The 20,147-nt window shown below is 41.8% G+C and overlaps 1 protein-coding gene across 4 annotated transcripts in view; it reads left to right on the top strand.

Annotated features, from left to right (window-relative positions):
- The window catches only part of SCN5A (sodium voltage-gated channel alpha subunit 5), a 334,766-nt gene that overhangs the window by 164,580 nt on the left and 150,039 nt on the right, over positions 1-20,147 (top strand). For all 4 annotated transcript variants that reach the window (XM_089533641.1, XM_089533640.1, XM_089533639.1 and 1 more), the window contains 2 exons: positions 5,732-5,911; positions 9,659-10,039. In XM_089533641.1, coding sequence (XP_089389767.1) covers positions 5,732-5,911; positions 9,659-10,039 — 561 coding nt within the window. The remainder of the gene's footprint in view (positions 1-5,731; positions 5,912-9,658; positions 10,040-20,147) is intronic.

The following is a 20,147-nucleotide window of genomic DNA, read 5'->3' as shown; positions in this document are numbered from 1 at the left end:
TGCTTTAAATGTGCTTTATCTCTCTTTAATGCTGAAATTAGCCCTAGTGTGATAAACTGTGTCCTAGTGTGATAAACCTAGCCCTAGTGTGATAGTGTCCCAGGCTCCTAGTCCAACACTAAAAATCATTACACCAAGCTGGTGCTATGAATACCTGAACGTATGTGCAAAGTAGAAAAGAGAGGACCATGGTACCCATTGCAAACTGGAACATCAGCCCATTCTAAATCAGGTAACGTAGTGATGTGACAACAGCAAACGTCTCCAACTACTGATGTGTTAGACTACAATGCCCATCATCCAGCCAGCATGTTTGTTGAAGTGGTGGTGACTGAATTCCAAGTTAAGGTTGAAAACCTCAACTTCTTAATCCTCTCATGTGAGGATGAATAATTAAAGTAGTTTTCTCTTGACTGCAAGAAAAAAAAAATCCTCCACAATAATGTCCCTAAATTCAAGTGGCCCAAAATGTGAAGGAAGAAATTACTTTGTGTTGAAAAATGTGGATTTTTGTGGGAAAATCCAGTTTTCTAAGCCAAAACTGGTTTTTATCCAGGAACCAGTCTTTTTGCATTGAATACAAGGAATTTTCCAAAGGAAACTGGTATTCTGTGCAAAAAATGGTTGGGTTTTTTTTGCACACACACACCCTCCCCCAAATGTTTTCCCGTGCAGAGTATTTTCTCTGGGATTCCAGCACGCTCAGAAAGTGAATACCCTCCAACATTTTGCATAAGAAAACTGAGACACGGGTGGCCAAACAGCATTGATTTTGCCTGAACTTACTGGGAAGGGCAAGATTTCCTTCCTCTTCTCCACACTCCTAACCCCTGAGATAATGGAATGCAAAACCGTTTGCATTTTTAACTCAGTTTGCAGAAGTAGAAGTAAGTGGAGGACAGTGGGGGGAAATTATCCCAACAATTATCATCCAGTTAGTCTTACCTCAATACCAGGAAAGATTCTGGAGCAGATCATTAAACAGAGAGTCTGTGAACATCTAGAAGGCCATGCCATAATCACAAAAAGTCAACATAGGTTTCAGAGAAAGAAGTCATGCCAGACAAACCTTATCTCTTTCTTTGATAAAATTACCAGCTTGGTAGATGAAGGGAATGCTGTGGATATAGTATATCTTGATTTCAGTAAGGCCTTTGACAAAGTTCCCCATGACATTCTTGCAAACAAACTTGTAAAATGAGGGCTAAACAAGGTAACTGTTACATGGATTTGTAATTGGTTGACCGGCCGAAGCCAAAGGGTGCTCAACAATGGCTATTTTTCAGCCTGGAGAGAAGTGACCAGTGGGGTCCCACAGGGCTCTGTCCTGGGCCCAGTGTTATTCAACATCGGCATCAATGACTTGGATGATAGAATTGGGGGCATACTTATCAAATTTACAGATGACACCAAATTAGGAGGAATAGCTAATACTCCAGAGGACAGGATCAAGATTCAAAATGACCTGAATAGACTAGAAAGCTGGGCCAAAGCTAACAAAATGAAATTCAACACGGAGAAATGTAAGGTACTGCACTTAGGGCAGAAAAATGAAATGCACAGATATAGGATGGGTGACACCTGGCTGAATGAAAGTACATGTGAAAGGGATCTGGGAGTCCAAGTAGACCACAAGTTGAACATGAGTCAACAGTGTGATGAGGCAGCTAAAAAGGCCAATGCAATTTTAGGCTGCATCAATAAAAGTATAGTGTCTAGATCAAGAGAAGTAATAGTGCCACTCTATTCTGCTTTGGTCGGGCCCCACCTGGAATATTGTGTCTCGTTCTGGGCACCACAATTCAAAAAGGACATTGAGAAACTGGAGCGTGTCCAAAGGAGGGCGACTAAAATGGTGAAGGGTCTGGAAAACAGTGGAACACACGCCCTTGGAGTGTAGTGGAGTCTCCTTCTTTGGAGATCTTTAAACAGAGGCTGGATGGCCATCTGTCAGTTATGCTTTGACTGGGATTTCCTGCATGGCAGGGCGTTGGACTGGATGGCCCTTGTGGTCTCTTCCAACTCTACGATTCTACAATTCTATGATTCTAAATGAAAGGAGGACAGAGAAACTGGGACATTGTCAAAGCAGCTGAAAAAAATCATATGACCGAGGATAAATCAGGACTGTCCATGCTAGTTCAGAACAGTTGGAGGATATAAAGTACCTTGTTGTTGGTCTACCCTACCCCACTCTGTTTCCATGGTTCTTAGATGTTAGGTAACCATCATCTACATGGTCAAGGGTCACATACCAATGCCAATAATTTCCCAAAACATTGGGGCAGAGGCAAAGTACCCTACCATCATGTTGTGCTTTCTGTGTAATCTCTGCCTTTCCCAGGAAAGCAGAAGTAACAGCCTGTGCTATTTCTGCTGATACAGATTTTTTTTTGACAAGCAAAATCTTATCCCACAAAGTGACAGAACCTGCTGTGACCAGGGATCCAGAGTGATAAACACAAATTGTGGGCTTAAACAACAACAGCCCACATATATAATACACAGATAAGATGGACTTTTCTCCTCCACATGCCTGGACCGCATGCTCTCTGCATCAGCTATCTGGAGGAATCACTGCAGGAAAACTCTGATAACACAAAGAGGTGCTAGAAATGGATCTGAAGCCAAATTCAGGGCATGCATTGGGCAGAGAAGAAAATAATCATAATATTGAAGCAGAATCTGGAAATGGGAGGAAAAACCCCCAGCGGTGAACATGTAGAAAGAACCTGTTAGCTAAAATGGATTTTTAAAAAAGATCCTATTAGGGCAGAGGAAAACTTCTTTTAATTGGTATTTTTCACATCAATCTGGACAGCATCTACAATCAAGTTTTATTGTTGTTGCTGTGTGCCTTATCGTGACCCTAAGACAGTCCTATCACAGGGTTTTCTTCGCAAGTTCCTTCAGAAGGAGGTTTGGCATTGCCATCCTCTGAGGCTGAGAGAGTGTGGCTACCCATGGTCACCAAATGGGTTTCCATGGCTGAGCAGGGATTCGAACCCGGTTCTCCAGAGTCATACTCCAACTAGCAGACTTAAAGCCATGCAGTTCTGGACTATGTCACTTTGCTACCAAAGAGATCATATTTTCATTTCTTGATTAAATTGCAAACCTTCCTCCTTCCTCCTAGGAGCTCAGTGTGAGGTACAAGGTCCCCCCCTTTCCCCCAGTTAATCTTTGAAACAACACTGTGAGACAAATCAAGCTGGAAGAGATGGCAATTGACCACCAGCAATCTGAAGTGGTATAATCCCAGCTGGGCTGCAGCATATAATCAAATACAGGGGAGTACATTGGTTCTTGGAACATTTGTACCTTCAGAAGATAGGATCTGGACTATAGTCAAACTCTTGCCTCTTCCAGAGAGCTAGCCAGCACTTGGAAATGTTACTGTTTGGATTGCAGATCCCATAATTCCCAAATCAAAATAGTTATGGCCATGCTTACTGGGGGATTCTGGGAATGCAGTCCAATAATAATAATAATAATAATAATAATAATAATAATAATAACAACAACAACAACAACAACAACTTTATTTATATACTGCTTTTCCAATTATCAAAGCGGTGTACAACAAGAATATAGGTACATACAGATTAAAAATATAAAATCCACAAATCTCAATATACATAAAAACACACAGCCAAGAGTCTTTTCAGTCAATGATGTGCAAGTCTATCAAGAGTAATGACTAATAATCAAGAGTCAGACGGATATGCCAGTCGGAATAAATGTGTCTTCAGAGCCTTTTTAAAGGCATCCAAAGTGGAGCAGGCTCGGATTTCATCAGGAAGATTATTCCAGAGAGTAGGTGCTGTCGGTGTATATGACTTCTTGTGAGTTGTTGACAACCTCACTCTCGGACATGCTAATAAGAATTTCCCTGATGTTCTGAGAGTGCGGGGCGGATTATGTGGGAGAAGGCGCTCCTTCAAGTAGCTCGGGCCCAAGCCATGTAGGGCTTTATAGGTAATAACCGACACTTTGTATTGGGCCCGGAAGCTAATGGGCAGCCAGTGAAGAGATTTTAATACCGGGGTTGGAGGTAGCCAACCATTGACAGTGATGGTTATTATGGGCCAAAGATTCCACTCCATTTGAAAGGAGCTTCTTTCATGCTAATCAGAGCTATTGTATTACATCTCTGCCCTGGTGTGCCTGGCTTATGGCCAATGAGTTGTTTTATTTGCACAAGAGCAACACTGGCAGTGTTTAAACAGCTGACCCCCTGCCCCTCACAACTATTGTTCCACTTGTTGAATAATGGGATGCTAACAGCTGTTTGAAGTTGGAAGATCAATAAAGCAAATCTGAAAAGAATGCTAATTAACTCGAACTAATGGTGTGGGCTGCAAATATTGAATGAAAAGCCATTAATTTCCTCCTCCTCCTCCTAAGCATGGGGCTATCTTTGAAGATGATGATAATAATAATAATAAAAAGCCAACTATCTACGTGTAACAAGCTGTCTGCATGCTCACCACCAATTAACACATGACAATAGAGTGGGATGTTGAGGGTAGCTTGACTTGTATGAGTTTTCTACACATAAGTCGTGAAAGAAAAGGCATGGGCAGTGCATGAATACTGATGCATATACACTATGGGATGGTGAAGCAACCCCAACAAATGTGTGTGCTGTTTTCATACACAAGGGTATCCTCCAAGCTCCATACACACACATTGGCATGAAGTTATTTCTGAGCAAGAAGTCACTGTGTAGGACACAGCCCCACAAGTTAAGGGCTCTTAACTTGTGTAGCTAGAACAGGCATGGTGAACAATTGGCTCTTCAGATGTTGTTAGACTGCAGACCACATCAACCCCCAGCTTGCTGGTTAAGGCTAAGATGAGTTTGCAGTCCACTAACATGTGGAGAGTCACATGTATGATGGACAAAGTAGTTGTGTCCACACTCCCTCCAGAGATCAGCTTATCATGGCCCTCAAGATTGTTGGAAAGGAAGGGGCTGGAGAAAAGGGGAGGAATCAAAATATTTTGGAATTTAGAAGAAGCTAGTCAGAGAATGTGGTTTCCAGCATGGTGTAGTGGTTTGAGCATTGGACTATGAACCTGGAGTTTGAATCCCGGCTCTGATGTTTCTTCAGAGGGGGGCTACCATTGAGATCCTCTGAGGCTGGGAGCATGTGACTAGCTCAAGATCACGTCGTGAGTTTTCATGGCCGAACTGGAATTTGAACCCTGGTCTCCAAAGTCAGACTCCGGGTTCGAAGTGCAGTGCTCAAACCACTACACCACGCTGGAACACAACCAGAAATGGAAGGTGCCATAATTAAAAATTTATGATAGTGGTAAAAAATAAATAAATAAAGCACCTCCATCTCCACCTTCCAATTTGAAATGGAAAATTTCTTTCAGGAAATTTCAGCTCCCACTTATACTAGGTTGTCTATTTGAAGAATGCTGCTTCAAAGAATGCAAATTAATGCAAAGAATGTGAATGGATGTAAATGAGTAAGGATGCAGAGACAGCCGCCCCACTTCACCCTGTAAATTTCCTGGCAGATTGTAATTCATTTGGCATTCTTGAAATTCTACACATGTTTGGCCTGGGGAGGAATCACCCATTTGTTTAGAACTTTGGATGAAACGAGAATAAGCAAGAGTAGTTGGCATAGTTGAAGTTCTAGATACATGGCCATCAAGCACACCATTAAAAATAGTAACATAGTTCTGCTTCATTTCCCTTCTTTTTTTCCAGGCATTAGCTCGAGGAATCGATTCAATGTCACTCAGCTCATTTGAAATGTCACCTTTGGCATCAAAAAACTCCAAAGAACGGAGGAGCAGAAGAAGGAAGAAAAAGTCCTCTGGGGCAGAAGATGACGGGGAAGACCAAAAGGGTCCAAAATCTGAATCAGAGGATGGCCAACGAAGGATGGTGAGTCTTTGCCTAAAATGAAGTAAAAACTCATTTGCAAGTTCCATCAAAAGTAGTTGTCCTTCTGCACGAAGAACGGTCTCTAGCCTAGCTTGGATGAATTGGGTCAAGTTAATTTAGAAACTAATCACTCCAATGTCTACATTTTCTGAATCCTCTGGAACTTTTGGTCTGCACATACCTAATTCAAATACATCTCTTCTGTCCCATATGCATCTGAGCAAGTAGACTTTAGTCTATGAAAGCTCATGCTGCCAACTTTTTTCTTTCAGTTAGTTTCAAAGGTGCTATAAGATCTCTCTACATACTGATCCTGCAGACTAACATGGCTATATCTTTGAATTCTTATTCATACCATACTAGTCACTGGTCACTTTCCAACTCTGTGGTTTTGTTGATGAGAAGTGAGCAAACGGACGGTCTCCAGTGACAAAAATCAGGGATTTATTAGCGTGTACTCGTGCTACGAACATTTCTGTGTTACTCCTTAAATATATAAATTCGATTGTCTAATCCAGATAACTGACTGCAGACAAAGGGATACTTCTATTAATGATTTTCATTCCTTTTTGTTGAGTTACCTCCCCCTACAAGAGGAGCCCTACATACATTCACAGGCAGTAGCAGCTGATGGTTTCTATAGGGAAGCCATTGACTGTACTGTAGCTGTTTGTAGCCATCTACAACAGGCACAGTAAACAGCAGATGGTTTCTGTACCTGGGATTTAGTCATACTTTAGACTATATTTCCAAAGTGCTGAGCCCAATCTCCCAAATATCCCTTTCAAAATCCAGAATAAAATGCGGAGTACATTCACTGCCCCAACTGACATGAGATAACACCAGCTGCCTCTGATGAGACAGACGCATGGACTTTCTTTTGTGTAGTACATTTTCTGCAGCCATTTCATTTATTTCCTCCCTTTCATTCCCTCCTGTACAGAAAAACGAGTGATGATCCTTACCTTATTCAAAGCTTTGCATCCACTCTTCCTAAAGGCAATGTCAACAAATCTATCATGTGTACATTATGAGGACCACCCATCCATCTATTACTTAGTAGCGTAGTATCTGCTTTGCATGGGGAAGCTCCATAGTTCAGACCTTGGCCTCCAGAGGTAGATCTCACATTTTGAGAATGGAAAAAAAATCATTTACCTTGCAGCCTTGGAGTGCCCCTGTCAGTTAGAGGTCTGACTCAGTATAAGGACTGCCTGTCCATAATCCCACAGGATGAACCTGTGCAATCTGGTGTGACACAAACAAGAGAAGGATAGACTGCTACAAATTCATGAATGTTTATTCAGCTTCAGAAAAATAATACAGCAAAGAGCTGCAGTTATCCCCTTGTTCCACATTACCCACTCCTTTCCCTGGAAGTGCTAACCCACAGCTTCCCAAAACTGTCAGTTTAACAAAGGCAATCTATGTTGAACCCCAGTGCCCATAATTGTTAGTGCCAATCAGAGCTGGCACATCAAAGTCTGTAAAGGAGAGGCACAAATGTGATCTATAAATGACAAAAGTCACATAAACAACTATATGCTCAGAATGATTCTTCTGTAGGGGTGACAAATGAATGGATCTGTTTTGTAGTTTCTTTCTGGGTTTCAGTGTGTGTGTGTGTGTTTGAGAGAGAGAGAGAGAGAGAGAGAGAGAGAGAGAGAGTTCCCTCTTCTTGTTTAATTGAGTGTGTTGCCTTGCTAATTACAAGATTGTTCATGCCAAAACAGCAGAGTGAGCTGCTGTGGTCTGAATCGATTTTGGCACGCTAAATAGAAAGTGTTGGGATGAATGCAGAGTGAAGCAACACATTTCTTTATCTGTTCCTTCAGTGGGTGAGTTACCTTTTCATCTTGCATTGATGCATTTGTCATGTACAAAGAACATGGCAGGAAGGGCTGGGCATACCATACATCTTCTTTGCAAAAGGGTGCTCAGTGCCTTTTGAAAGGAGTGAAGTGAATGTTGTCTTTGTGCAGATAAATTCCAACCCTCTGCTCCCCTAATTATACTAACAAGAGAAGTCAACTTCAATTACTAGTTCACAGAAAACAGATTGTTTGCCCATTAATAATTAGAAACATTTGCCTCTTGTCCTTTGTCATTTCTGGCCAGAGTGCTCTAGGCCTGTGGTTTCCAACTATGCCCCATGCCCCTGGGAAACGTTTGATTAATGTTTGCACCCCTACAAAAATAATATCATATTTAGAGATGAAGAAGTCTAATTTGAACCACAAATTGAATTACGTACAATACTGCGGGTGAACAAATTGAACTTTAAATAATAAGCTTTTAAGTCAGTGCATAAAATGCAAATCTCAGTTGAGCAATTAGATTTTAATTTATTCAGGGGGAAAAATTGTAAATAGTAAAATTAATCCCAATTGTGAACATAAAATTAAATGACTTCCTTGCTTCTGCTTCTCAGTCAAGATTTTGTCAATACGTGAAACTTCCTTGCTGACTGCATTCTGCAGGTCTGGATGTGGATTCAGGAGATTCCTAGGGTTTGGCTTTCATTAACATAAAAAAAGATTAGTACAAGCATCTTCCCCCCCCCCTGCTCCCCCCAAATTACATTTCACACCACCTGGGGATGTGGGCACTCCAGGCTGGGAATCCCTGCTTTAGGTAGTTTTTAGTGGCATTACACCAGCCTAAGTACATTTGAAGAGTTTGTGCAAGAACGTATACTATACCTCCGTGTACAGTGTCTTTGTAACAATTTCAGAGGGATAGCCAGAGGTTCCTCAGTGCCACTCTTTCCTCCTAAGCGATCTTGTGGGAGATCTCTACTACCTAGTACAGTACTGGTAAAGCTGTGATACACCTCACTTAGGGGTATGAGTTGAGGCAGGATGAATCAATAACATATTAAGGCAATTGTTATGTAGAGAGATCTTGTAGCACCTTTGAGACTAACTGAAACAAAGAAATTGGCAGCATGAGTTTTCATAGACTTCAGTCTAAAATGCATTTGAGGAAGTAGGCTGAAGTCTAGAAAAGCTCATGCTGCTAACTTCTTTTTTTCAGTTAGTCTCAAAGGTGCTACAAGATCTCTTTACGTACTGATTCTACAGACTAACATGGCTATATCTTTGAATATTAAGGCAATGTTTTTCTTGTTCTTCTTGCCATTAACTACCATCATGTCAACTCTGACTTATGGTAAATTTATGAATGAGAAACCTACAAGCCACTATGTTATCCCCAGCCCTGCTAAGGTCTTGCACACTCAGGGCCATGACTTTCTTGATTGTATCTGTCCACCTGAAATGCAGTCTTCCTATTTTCCTACTGCCTTCTACCCTCCCAAGTGTTGCTGTCTTTTCTGTGAGTCATGTCTTCTCATGATATGTCTAAAGTTGAGGCTGCATTTACACTACAGAATTAATGCAGTTTGTCACTGGTTTAATTGCTGTAGCTCAACGCTATGGTATGCCAGGATTTGTAATTTTGTGAGATATTTACCCTTATCTATAAGAGAGCTCCAGTGCCACAACAAACTACGAATCCCAGGATTCCATAGGATGGAGTCATAACAGTTAAGTGGTGATAAACTGCCTAGTGTGGCAGTAACCTCACAAGGCAAAAGCTGGGTTCAAAAGAGAATAACCATAATTATTGTAATAGCCAAATGTGATGGTAGAGTAAATCCTAAAAGTTAGTAAGTCATTTGTAAAATCTACTTCCTTTCTCCCTCACCCCCAACTTTCTTTCCTCAACCTCTTTGTATCTTTCAAGACTGTCCTGGGTTTTACTTCTGGCTCAGTGGAGAATTCAATGAAGCGCAAGGCCAGCCATGGAAGTGTCTTCAGCTTCCGGTTGCGTAGCAGGGACATTGGCTCAGAAGCAGATTTTGCTGATGATGACATTAGCACTGTTGGGGAGAGTGAGAGCCAACATGGGTCCTTGCTGGTTCCAAGGAGTGGAAGGCGGCTGAGTGTGCAAAGCCAAGCAAGCCATAGCTCTCCAAACTACACACTCAGTGGCAAGAGAAACAGCTCGGTGGATTGCAATGGTGTGGTTTCACTGATTGGAGGTGGAGGGAGCCCAGACCCAACGACTCCAACTGATGTGTTGTTACCACCAGTTGTTACAGACAAACCTGGAACTGATGACACGGTAGGTTTGCTTTTATTTTTACAATCCATTCAGATTCTCTGTGGCTTGAATCGAATGATTAGTCCCAAACAGTGTAGACCCACTGAATCAATTGGATTTAGATATTTGCTGATTCACAAGTCAGCAGTTACTTCATTGTGTCTCCTCTAGTTCAGGCTCACCAACAGGATTTATTATCCACCAAATCAGACAGAGGCCCCCATCAAGCCATGTATTTGGCTTCCACAAGCTCTTCATGCAACACTAGAGTTTAGAAAAATGCTCTTGCCCAAATCCTGGGATTCTGGGAATTGTAGTACACACACACACAAAAAAAAGATTTCCAAACTCTGGTTGGAATAACAGTGATGGACTGGCAAACAGCTAACAAAGGAAGTTGGTGCCTTTGGTGGGACATCATCTCTTGCTTCTAGGTTGAGTCAGGCTTGATGTTTCACAAGTTGTATATGACTGACAGGAATTCATAAACAATGTGTTGCTACAGTTACAGAGGCTGGTGGTCCAGTACCCTCAAAGATGCCCACCACACATCCCTATTGCTTTAAGAAAAACTCTGGCCCTTAAAAATAGCAATGAACATGACAAGAATAATAGGTAGAGAATTAATTATGAGTAAGACTTTCAAATGCTCCCAGGTGTGATGTTTTACCCAAAGTTTCAGTCACCAGTATGTCGGCATTATTTGCTCCAGGTATATTTTCTGCTTGTCTTGCCTGGCATTCCAGCCTGTGCTTTGCTCCTGCTGTTGAGTCGTCTTCCATGCTTTAGCTGCTGTAGCCAAGGTCCAATTCCCTATCTCTCATCTTATATGTACTAGGAAAGCCCTGTCTAGTTCTGTACAGAATGACCTACAGAGTTCTATAACATAATTTGTATAGTGCATATTGTGTTACTGGTTTTTATCTATTTTTATGATGTGTTTGTAACTGGTTTTAATTCTGTGTTTTGATCTTTTGGAAAAGTGGTATATAAATAAAATTTATTATTATTATTATTATTATTATTGGGAAGCTGTTAGTGACATAAATAATAGACAGGTGTGTTTTATGCATGTGCGTGTCCTCTTTTATGAGCCAATGTGGTGTAGTGGTTTGAGCACTGGACTATGACTCTGGAGACCAGGATTTGAATTCCGGCTCAGCCATATAAACCCACTGGGTGATCTTGGACAAGTCACACTCTCTCAGCCTCAGAGGATGGCAATGGCAAGCCCCCTCTGAAGAAATGTGCCAAGATAACCCTGTGATAGGTTCAACTTAGGATTGCCAAAAGTCATAAGTGACTTGAAGGCACACAGCAACAGCAGCAAATGTCCTGTTGTGAACAGGGCTCAAGGGGCAATTCTCCAGCATCTTGCCCCCTGCCTGAAACTATAATGGGGCTAAGTATTTTTGGATGTGGTACAGAGACCACAATAATGAATAAAAAAATTAAAGATGGCCCACGAGAAACACAAGAGCCAGTGTGGGGTAGTGATTTGAGTGTTGGACTATGACTCTGACTCTAGAGATCAGGGTTCGATTCCCAGCTTGGCTGTGAAACCCACTGGGTTATTCAGCAATATTGGCTGGGAGATCCTGGACATGTAATCCTAAAAAGTAACTTTTTAAAAAGCTCTGCTGTTGCCTGTAGCTTATTTGACCACTACAGTCACTGCAGTGTGTTGCAATATCTATTCCAAAATCCAACTGCTAGTCCCAACTGTGGTAATTACATTGAATGAATGGGAACTGAGCAATTCAACATTTAAGTAAGTTCCATGGATTCAATAAGTCTATTTTAATTGTGTCTAACATTAGATTTAACATCCAAAGGGGTCTTCTTTTGAGACCAACTGAGAGAGAAATGATGGGTCTGCTAATATGGTAATGGAAACAGAAGACAACGTAACCTCCAATATTCCACAGATAAAAACCAGGACACAACATCAAGCAATATCAGAGTGTGGTCAAGACAGCAAAAGTTATTAATGAGGAGAAACACACAAGCTAGGAGAGGCTGCAGCAGTTTGCTTTTGCCTGAGCTTATAGGGAAGGGCAAGATTCTGTTTTTCTTCTCCTTCTTCTGAATTAATGGAGTGAGGACTACCTTTCCACTTTGCACTTAATTTGCAGCAATTGAAGTAAGTTGAGGACAGAGGTGGGAAGTGGCAGTAGGAGAGCAAAAGTGGAGCATTTTAAAAACAGCTGAAAAAGTGGGAAAAGAGAGGATAAATTGGAACTGTCCCTGCCAGATCAGGAGGGTAAGAGGCAGGTGAGCAAGCAGAGAGGACTCAGCTCTCATTCCCATTGCAAATTGTTACAGAGACAAGGTTGTCATTCTGTTCCCTCTCTGTATAGCAAACTGTGGTGGGTACGAGAGGCAGGGCCCACTGCAAAGTCACTTCCCTATCTCTGTATATTCTCTCTCTCTCTCTGGCCTTTTAATGGCTGTAGGACACTTTCCTGGGGGCAGGAGAGATATAGAGCAATGCACAGAAAGTAGCTATGCTTCACTGCTATCTCTCTTACCTGCTGGCCAACACCTGGTGTCATTCCTTCCCCTGCCGAGACTGGTTTCTCTGGGTCCAGTTCTAAGCTCCTGTTTGTACTTCAGCTCCTGCCAGTTAGGTGTTCAGAGGAAATTCCCTGGTCTAGCACAATTTCACAGTTCCTTTGTTCATTGTGATTTTTGAAAAGGTGGAGGTGACAGTGGGAAAATGGTTGTTATGTTATTGTGAAAGAAAAGCCCTTAGAGAGTACGCAAGATAAAAGTAGACATGAAGCTACTGTGCACACATGGATACTAGTATTCTCATAAGCTACATATGTATGTATATGTTTCCCCAAAATTGCTGTATTTTAATCCCATGGAAATAATCAAATGATGTGCAGAAAAATGTTCTTTTTTTAAAAAAAAAAAAATCTCAACGTTGGCTTCATTATGATTTAGTAACGTTCACACGAGAAGGGAACCTATTGCTGTGTTATGAAAGAAGTAGACTGTGAATCATTTCCCCCAAGATTGAAACTAAAATAAACCCTTTGTAAATGTACTTAAACTTATTTTGAGGTGCAGCAAAATAGAAGTGTTCGAACTCTGCCTCCGTCCAACATCACTGCTGATTTAAAGATTAAAACACTGCATCTGCCCGGAGTGTGAAACCTAAATCTAAACTTTTTTTTCCTAAATACAAGCTTTTTTCGCTCTCGGTTTGTCTCAGAGATGCTACAAGATCCCTTGGGATGTTAAATATAATTGTGAAAGACAATTAGAGTAGACCTACTGAATCAATGGAACATACTTAAATGCTGAATTGGTCAGTTCCTATTGAGTCAATATATTTACCATTGTTGGGACTAGCAGTTGGATTTCGGCATAGATATTGCAACATACTACAGGTTATGCTTAAATGGGTTACAGGTAGGAGCAGAGCTTTTAAAAGATTACTTTTTTAGGATTACATGTCCAGGATCTCCCAGCCAATATGGCTGTCCCCTATCACAGGTTCCCCCTATGCCTACCACATATATGTCCCCCTCCCGAATTATTGGACTGCATCTCTCACAATTTATCACCACAACCTGTGCTGTTTAGTGTTGATGGCAGCTGCGAATCAACACCATCTGGAAAACCACATGCTCTATGACCCTGTTCTAGAACCATACATATTTTCTTGTGAAGTTCGTTTCTTGTTGTTGTGTTGTTGTGTGTCTTCAAGTCATTTCTGCTTTATGGTGACCCTATCATGAGGTTTTCTTGGCAAGAGTTTTTCAGAGACAGTTTGCCATTGCCCTCCCCTGAGGCTGAGAGCATGTGGCTCCCCCAAGGTCACCCAGTGGATTTTGTTGATGAGCTAGGAATCAAACCCTGGACTCTTGCGTCACAGTCCAACACTCAAACCACTATGCCACTCTCGCTCATGTGTTTCTTATGAGCTGCCTTTAATTTCCTTATTCATTAGTGTGGTCTGTGCCCTATATCCAAAAAACACCTAGCGATGGCAACAAGAGTTCTTCATTTTGCTCATTTACTCCTGTTGTTCCTCTGCCTCGCGAGTTGTTCATTCATCTCCCACTTCAGTCAGCAGGAGATGAGAACACTCAGCTTTAACAAAGAGGTAAATTGGTCTGAATCCCATGGTAGCTAACAGGGATCTTCCTACTACTACTAGACTGTCCATTTTGGGTCCTGAAACCATCACACGGACTTCTCCTCTGATGCTACCTTCCAGCCTTTTTTTTGTTAAAATCTTCAAATGTCTCTTGAAAATTAACTGCAATGGGCAGCCGGTGGGAAGCACTCTTGGCACCTCTGTGGTTGTCTAGGAAATCTCACCAAGGTGCTAAGCAACAGATGCTCACTTTGGTGATGCAGAGGGAAGGATGCTCTCACTTCTGCAGACTAGGTTTGGAATTTCATCAATGGAAGCCCATGCAAAATGAGCTAAAACTAATTGGCTGCAAGCCTGGAGGCCTGATAGATGCAAATCCCCTTTTAGAACAAAGATGCAAGTAATCATGCTAAACGGTTGTGTTATATTCACCCATGAATGGTGTTTAGTGCTGATTTATTTTTAAAGGATGTGTCTATGCTGTTTAGTTCACACATCATTTATATGCCACGAAAACATCTTGGCTCGTTTTGAAGATTCCCAGGAAACAGTAGTGTAGTGGAAGCAGAGTTTGAAAGCTTACTTTGTAGGGCTACAAGTCTAAGATTTGCCTAGCCAGTGTGTCATGAGGCAAGCTTACATGTTGTAGTCCCCAAAATTAACATTTGAAATCTCTGGTTGTGAGTTAAGAATTTTGCATTCCCCCAACATCTCCCAAAATAAAGCTGCTAGGGAGTCCTGGGGCAGGGCTATATCTGTTGTAGTAGTTCATGGGGCATTGGTACACTAAGGACTTAGATTTTTTTTTTTTTTTTTGGGTTTGGTTTTTTATTTTGTAATGGAAAACAACATTTTGGTAAGGGAAGCTTTGGAGGGTATGTTCTGTGAGTCTGTTAAATTGTCAGAACAAGATCTGCTTCAGATACAAATGGAAAGAGCAAACTATTGGGCAATTGCACAAGAATGTAAGAAAAAGACATTTTCCAGTTGGTGCCTATTTCCACAGGGCCGGCCTTAACACTGTTGTTGCCTCAAGCAAAACAATGCTACCAGCGCCACTGCATAATCTTCTGTGCTTTACCAGCAATGGAAGTGAAGAGGTATTTTGTTTCAGTACATGCTCTAGTGAGAGCCATTTTCCATCTCTAGGTGAAGAGGAGCATCACAGGCCTTGAAAGAAAGAGAAGTCAGGCCAGACAAAAGTTTCCAGGGATATTTTCCCTCCTTGCAAAGGATGTGTGACTTCTTCCATTCTACAATAGGGATGTTATTGTTAATTGTTTTTGGTTAGTTTTGTTAATTTCATTCTTGAGGGAAGCAAGGGGTAATTTCTGCAATTTTCTTCCCAGCCTGAGAAATTTTTGAATACTGTAAAGTTTTGAAAGACTGTTCCCTATTCCTGGTCTAAAAAATAAAGATATTTGCAGCTGAGTTTCCCAGAAATTCAGTAGAGCAGACCACTATGATTGTCTTTTTGACAGAGTGGCGGGGTCAAAACAAAGTCGTTTATTATTATTGTTATTATTATTACTATTACGCATCCACTTACCTGTGAAGACCCCAGTCACAGGTTGTTATGATAGAAGGGGGAACTTGGCCACATGGTGAAGCCTGGCACCTTGTTTTGCCCTTATGGACTGTGGTGCCCCCTCATAGCCACACTGGCCCAGTTAGGTGCCAGGAATGGGAACAGAGCAGGTCTGCAGGTAGGATATCATGGAGTTGGCCCATGGTATCCTGCCCATGTGTCCAGCGTCTTTGAACCATCCCTTGTAAACGTGTTCTAAATTCAGAGCATTTGTTGGTTCTGTTAAGAGAGACATGATTTTTCTGGTTATGTGAAATTTGTTAAGATGAACCAACATGGACTGATTTTTAAAAAAATGAAAAAAAAATATAAAAAAATAAAAGACCAGGGAACCATTTTTTGACAAAATCCTGGAACAAGTCATGGTAGACTTGTTCTGTGTCCTTTTTCTTTTGTTCCTTGCCTGCTGATAGAGCTAGTGTGGTAGATCTTCATATTTCCTGTCTACATATACATATGTTTGGGTGGCACTGTGCCTACACCCAAGCTGTTCAGCCTGTTTATTGTGGAAATCACTTCCTTTTAAGCCATGACCAAGTTAGAACGAAGGTCAGCCGTTCTTAGTTAACATTGGGAAGAATGCCTAATGTGCCAGGAACCTCCTCCTCTATAGGAAATCAACATTTGTCCATTCCTTATGTGTTCCTGTCTTTGTCACACCTGTTGGTATTTTGGCGTCCACGACCTTTTTCTCTCTAAATCCTTTAACCTCCTCGCTCTCACCGAAACCTGGCTCCCAGCCCATGATATTACAACCTCCGCTGCCCTTTCTTTTGGTGGTCTCTCCTTCACCCACACAAGCCGCCCTGAGGGTCGAGGAGGAGGGGTTGGTATCTTGCTATCTAACTCCTGCCAGTTTCAAGTTCTATCTTTTCCCCCCAGCTATCATTTCTCTTCTTTTGAGTTTCATCCTATTAGACTCTTTTTTCCTCTACAGCTCCGGGTCTACAGCTCCGGGTCGCTCTAGAGCGGCCGAACGTCTTTGGAGAAAGTCCAAAGAGTGGGCTGATTTTATCCATTTCAAATTTGTTCTTTCTTCCTTTTCACGCGCCCTCTCTATGGCAAAACAGAATTATTACAAATCATTGATCTCCACCAATGAGAGGTGCCCACAGCGTTTGTTCTCCACCTTCAACACTTTGCTTAAACCTCCCTCTCCTCCTGTCTCTTCATCATTCTCTCTTAATGACTTTGCTAATTATTTCATCTCTAAGATTTCCACTATTCGCTCTGAGATAGTCCCCCCCCGATTCTTCTTCTGCTCTTAATCTTTTATCGCCCTCGCCTAACAAATTTTCTGTGTTTCCTCCTGCCTCTTTGGATGAACTCTCTACACTTCTGAACTCTTCCAAACCTGCAACCTGTTCTCTTGATCCAATTCCTACTCGTCTTCTAATCTCTATAGCTCCCTCCTTTCTGCCCTCGCTTCTTCATATCTTCAATCTCGCTCTCTCTACAGGATCCTTCCCTTCAGACTTCAAACATGCTCTCATTTCCCCAATTCTGAAAAAAACTTCTCTCGACCCCTCCTCTTTGTCTAGCTATCATCTGATTTCTCTTCTTCCTTTTCTTTCTACGTTTTTGGAACGGGTTGTTTATTCTTGCTGTCTTGAGTTTCTTGAAGCCAACTCCATCCTCGATCCCTTTCAGTCTGGTTTCCGCCCAAGGCATTCTACTGAGACAGCTCTCACTAAGATTTCGAATGACCTTTCACAGGCCAAGGCAAATGGCCTTTACTCTGTTCTCATCCTTCTTGATCTGTCTGCAGCCTTTGACACCGTTGATCACTCTCTTCTAGTTAATATACTTTCTGACCTTGGGTTCTCAGACTCTGTTCTTGACTGGTTTAGAGCTTACTTGTCTGGCAGATCTTTTGCAGTGGCCACAGGTGGTCAGACTTCTTCTCCTGTTCCCTTATCTGTTGGAGTTCCCCAGGGCTCTGTTCTGGGTCCCCTTCTGTTTTCTCTCTACACACTTTCCTTAGGAAAACTCATTAGCTCTTTTGGCTTTTCCTACCATCTGTATACTGATGACACCCAGCTGTATCTTTCCGCCCCTGACATTTCTCCAAGGCTTGAACAGCAAGTTTCGTCTTGCCTCACAGCTGTCTCGCAGTGGATGCGCCATCGGCGTTTGAAGCTCAACATGTCCAAGACGGAGCTTCTTGTCTTTCCTCCTAAGCCCACCCTTCAACTCTCCTTTTCTGTCTCTGTGGACAACATTTCTATTCAACCAGTCCAGCAAGCCCACAGTCTTGGTTTTATCTTTGATTCTTCTCTGTCGTGTATCCCTCAGATCCAGACCACAGCCAAGGCTTGTAGATTCTTTTTGTACAATATTGCCAAAATCCGACCATATCTCTCTGCCTCTACTGCCAAGATCCTGGTCCATGCCCTAGTGATCTCACGACTTGATTACTGTAACGTCCTCCTGGCTGGGCTTCCTCTTTCTCACCTCCGTCCTTTAATTCTGTCCAGCATTCAGCTGCACTCATTATCACATCCGCCCACCACTCTGACCACATCTCTCCTGTGTTGGCATCCCTTCACTGGCTCCCCCTCCCTTTCCACATTCAATATAAGCTCCTGCTGTCGACATTTAAAGCCCTCCATGGCCTGGCCCCTCTTTACTTATCAGACCTTATTTCCCCTCACCTTCCCACTCAGGCCCTCCGTTCTGGTAGTCAAGGTCTGCTGTCCCAGCCCAGGATTTCCTCTACCCCATCCCGGATTCGCCCCTTTTCACTTGCTGCCCCTCACTCCTGGAACCTTCTTCCCCCACAAGCAAGAGCCATCACTTTTTTAACCAGCTTCAAAACGGAGTTGAAAACCATCCTGTTCAGAGAAGCCCTCCCAGGCATTGCATAATTGTCGCTTACTATTTGATGTTCTTTTGGTGCCTGTTTATCAAACCATTTCCTGTATTGCTATGTACTGTATATGCATTATTCTACTTGAGAGTATGTATTTTCCCTGGAAGATTAACCATCCATTATGAAACCAAGCCCTCCCTCCAGTCCCTCTCCCTTGGTCCAGGCCTCGGAGGTAGAGAGAAACTGCTGGACCTCTTACCCTTTCCCTCCACCACTCCCTTCTCCTTCTGTGTCATGTCTTTTTAGATTGTAAGCCCGAGGGCAGGGATCCGTCTGACTAAAAAGATTGCATGTATAGCGCTGTGTAAATTTACAGCGCTTCATAAATAAAGGTTAATAATAATAATAATAATTTTTTAAAAAAAAAACATTAACAGAGACCAAGAGTGGAAAGCAAAGATCTCAGGCTTGCCAAAACTGGCAGATGAAGATGTTCAACATGCACTGTGGGAGAGGATCCACGACTGCAACCATACAATAGCAATAGCAGCTTCATATCTATTCTGCTTCATACCTCACTAAGCAATCCTTAAGTGGTTTACAACTGTAAGCTAATTGCCTCCAACAAGCTGGGTACTCATTTTTGTACCCTCGAAAGAATACAAGCCTGAGTCAAGCCTGAACTCACAACCATTTCTTTGTCTTTTTGGCCATCCACTGTATTCTCAGCACTCTCCTCCAGCACATCTTAAATGAGTTTATTTTCTTCTTATCTGCTTCCTTCACTGTCCAAATCTCACATGCATACAAGGTGATGGGGAATACAATGGATTCGATTATTCTAATTTTTGTGCTTAGTTGTATATCTTTACTCTTTAGGAATTTGTCTAGTTCTTGTCTACCCTTTTCATTCATAGTCTTTTTCTGATGTTTTGACCACAGTCTCCATTCTGATCAGTGTTTGATCCACAGTATAGGAAATCTTTAACTCATTTCATTTTACTGCAGTGTAATTCTGTCCACCTGAAGCCAGTAGTTCATCATACATAAAGAAGAGCTTGTGTTAATGCAGTCTGTCATTTACATTGTGGTCTGCTTAAGCCACTATTAATGCCTTAAAAGCTTCTCAATTTACATGGCAAATTAAAGCATCATTGTTGATGAAGCTTTGACTTTAGTACCTGGCTCGGCTAATAATGAGTTTGGTTTTTTTGAACTTTCTCAGAGAATTCTCAGAAAAAGTATGGGTCTTTTCTGAGCTTTTTCATTCAACTTTATTTGATTACCAGCATATTTGTATTGAGAAGTACACAGCGTACATAAAAATGTAGACGGGCCAATGTTCTTTGTATGAAATTCAGTGGTACATTAAAAGAGGCAGATTTAAATTAGTGAAGGTAATGGAGGAGGCAGATGTTTTCTATTGCTTTGTTGTGTTAAAAAGTAACACGAGTTCCCCATGCCTTCATGAATTGATTTTCAAATCTCAAATTCTTCCTTGATCTTATATAATATGTCCATTTTTTAAATGATTGCAATAACCCATATGTTAAGCAACCAGTCAGATAATGAAGAAAAAACCATACTTTTCCCAAAACAACTCTTTAAAAACTCT

This window comes from Sceloporus occidentalis, unplaced genomic scaffold (assembly GCF_023333645.1).
Source record: "Sceloporus occidentalis isolate IW3139 unplaced genomic scaffold, rSceOcc1.0.p SCAF_7, whole genome shotgun sequence".
NCBI classification, from domain to species: Eukaryota; Metazoa; Chordata; class Lepidosauria; order Squamata; family Phrynosomatidae; genus Sceloporus; species Sceloporus occidentalis.
This window is presented reverse-complemented; position numbering and strand designations above follow the sequence as displayed.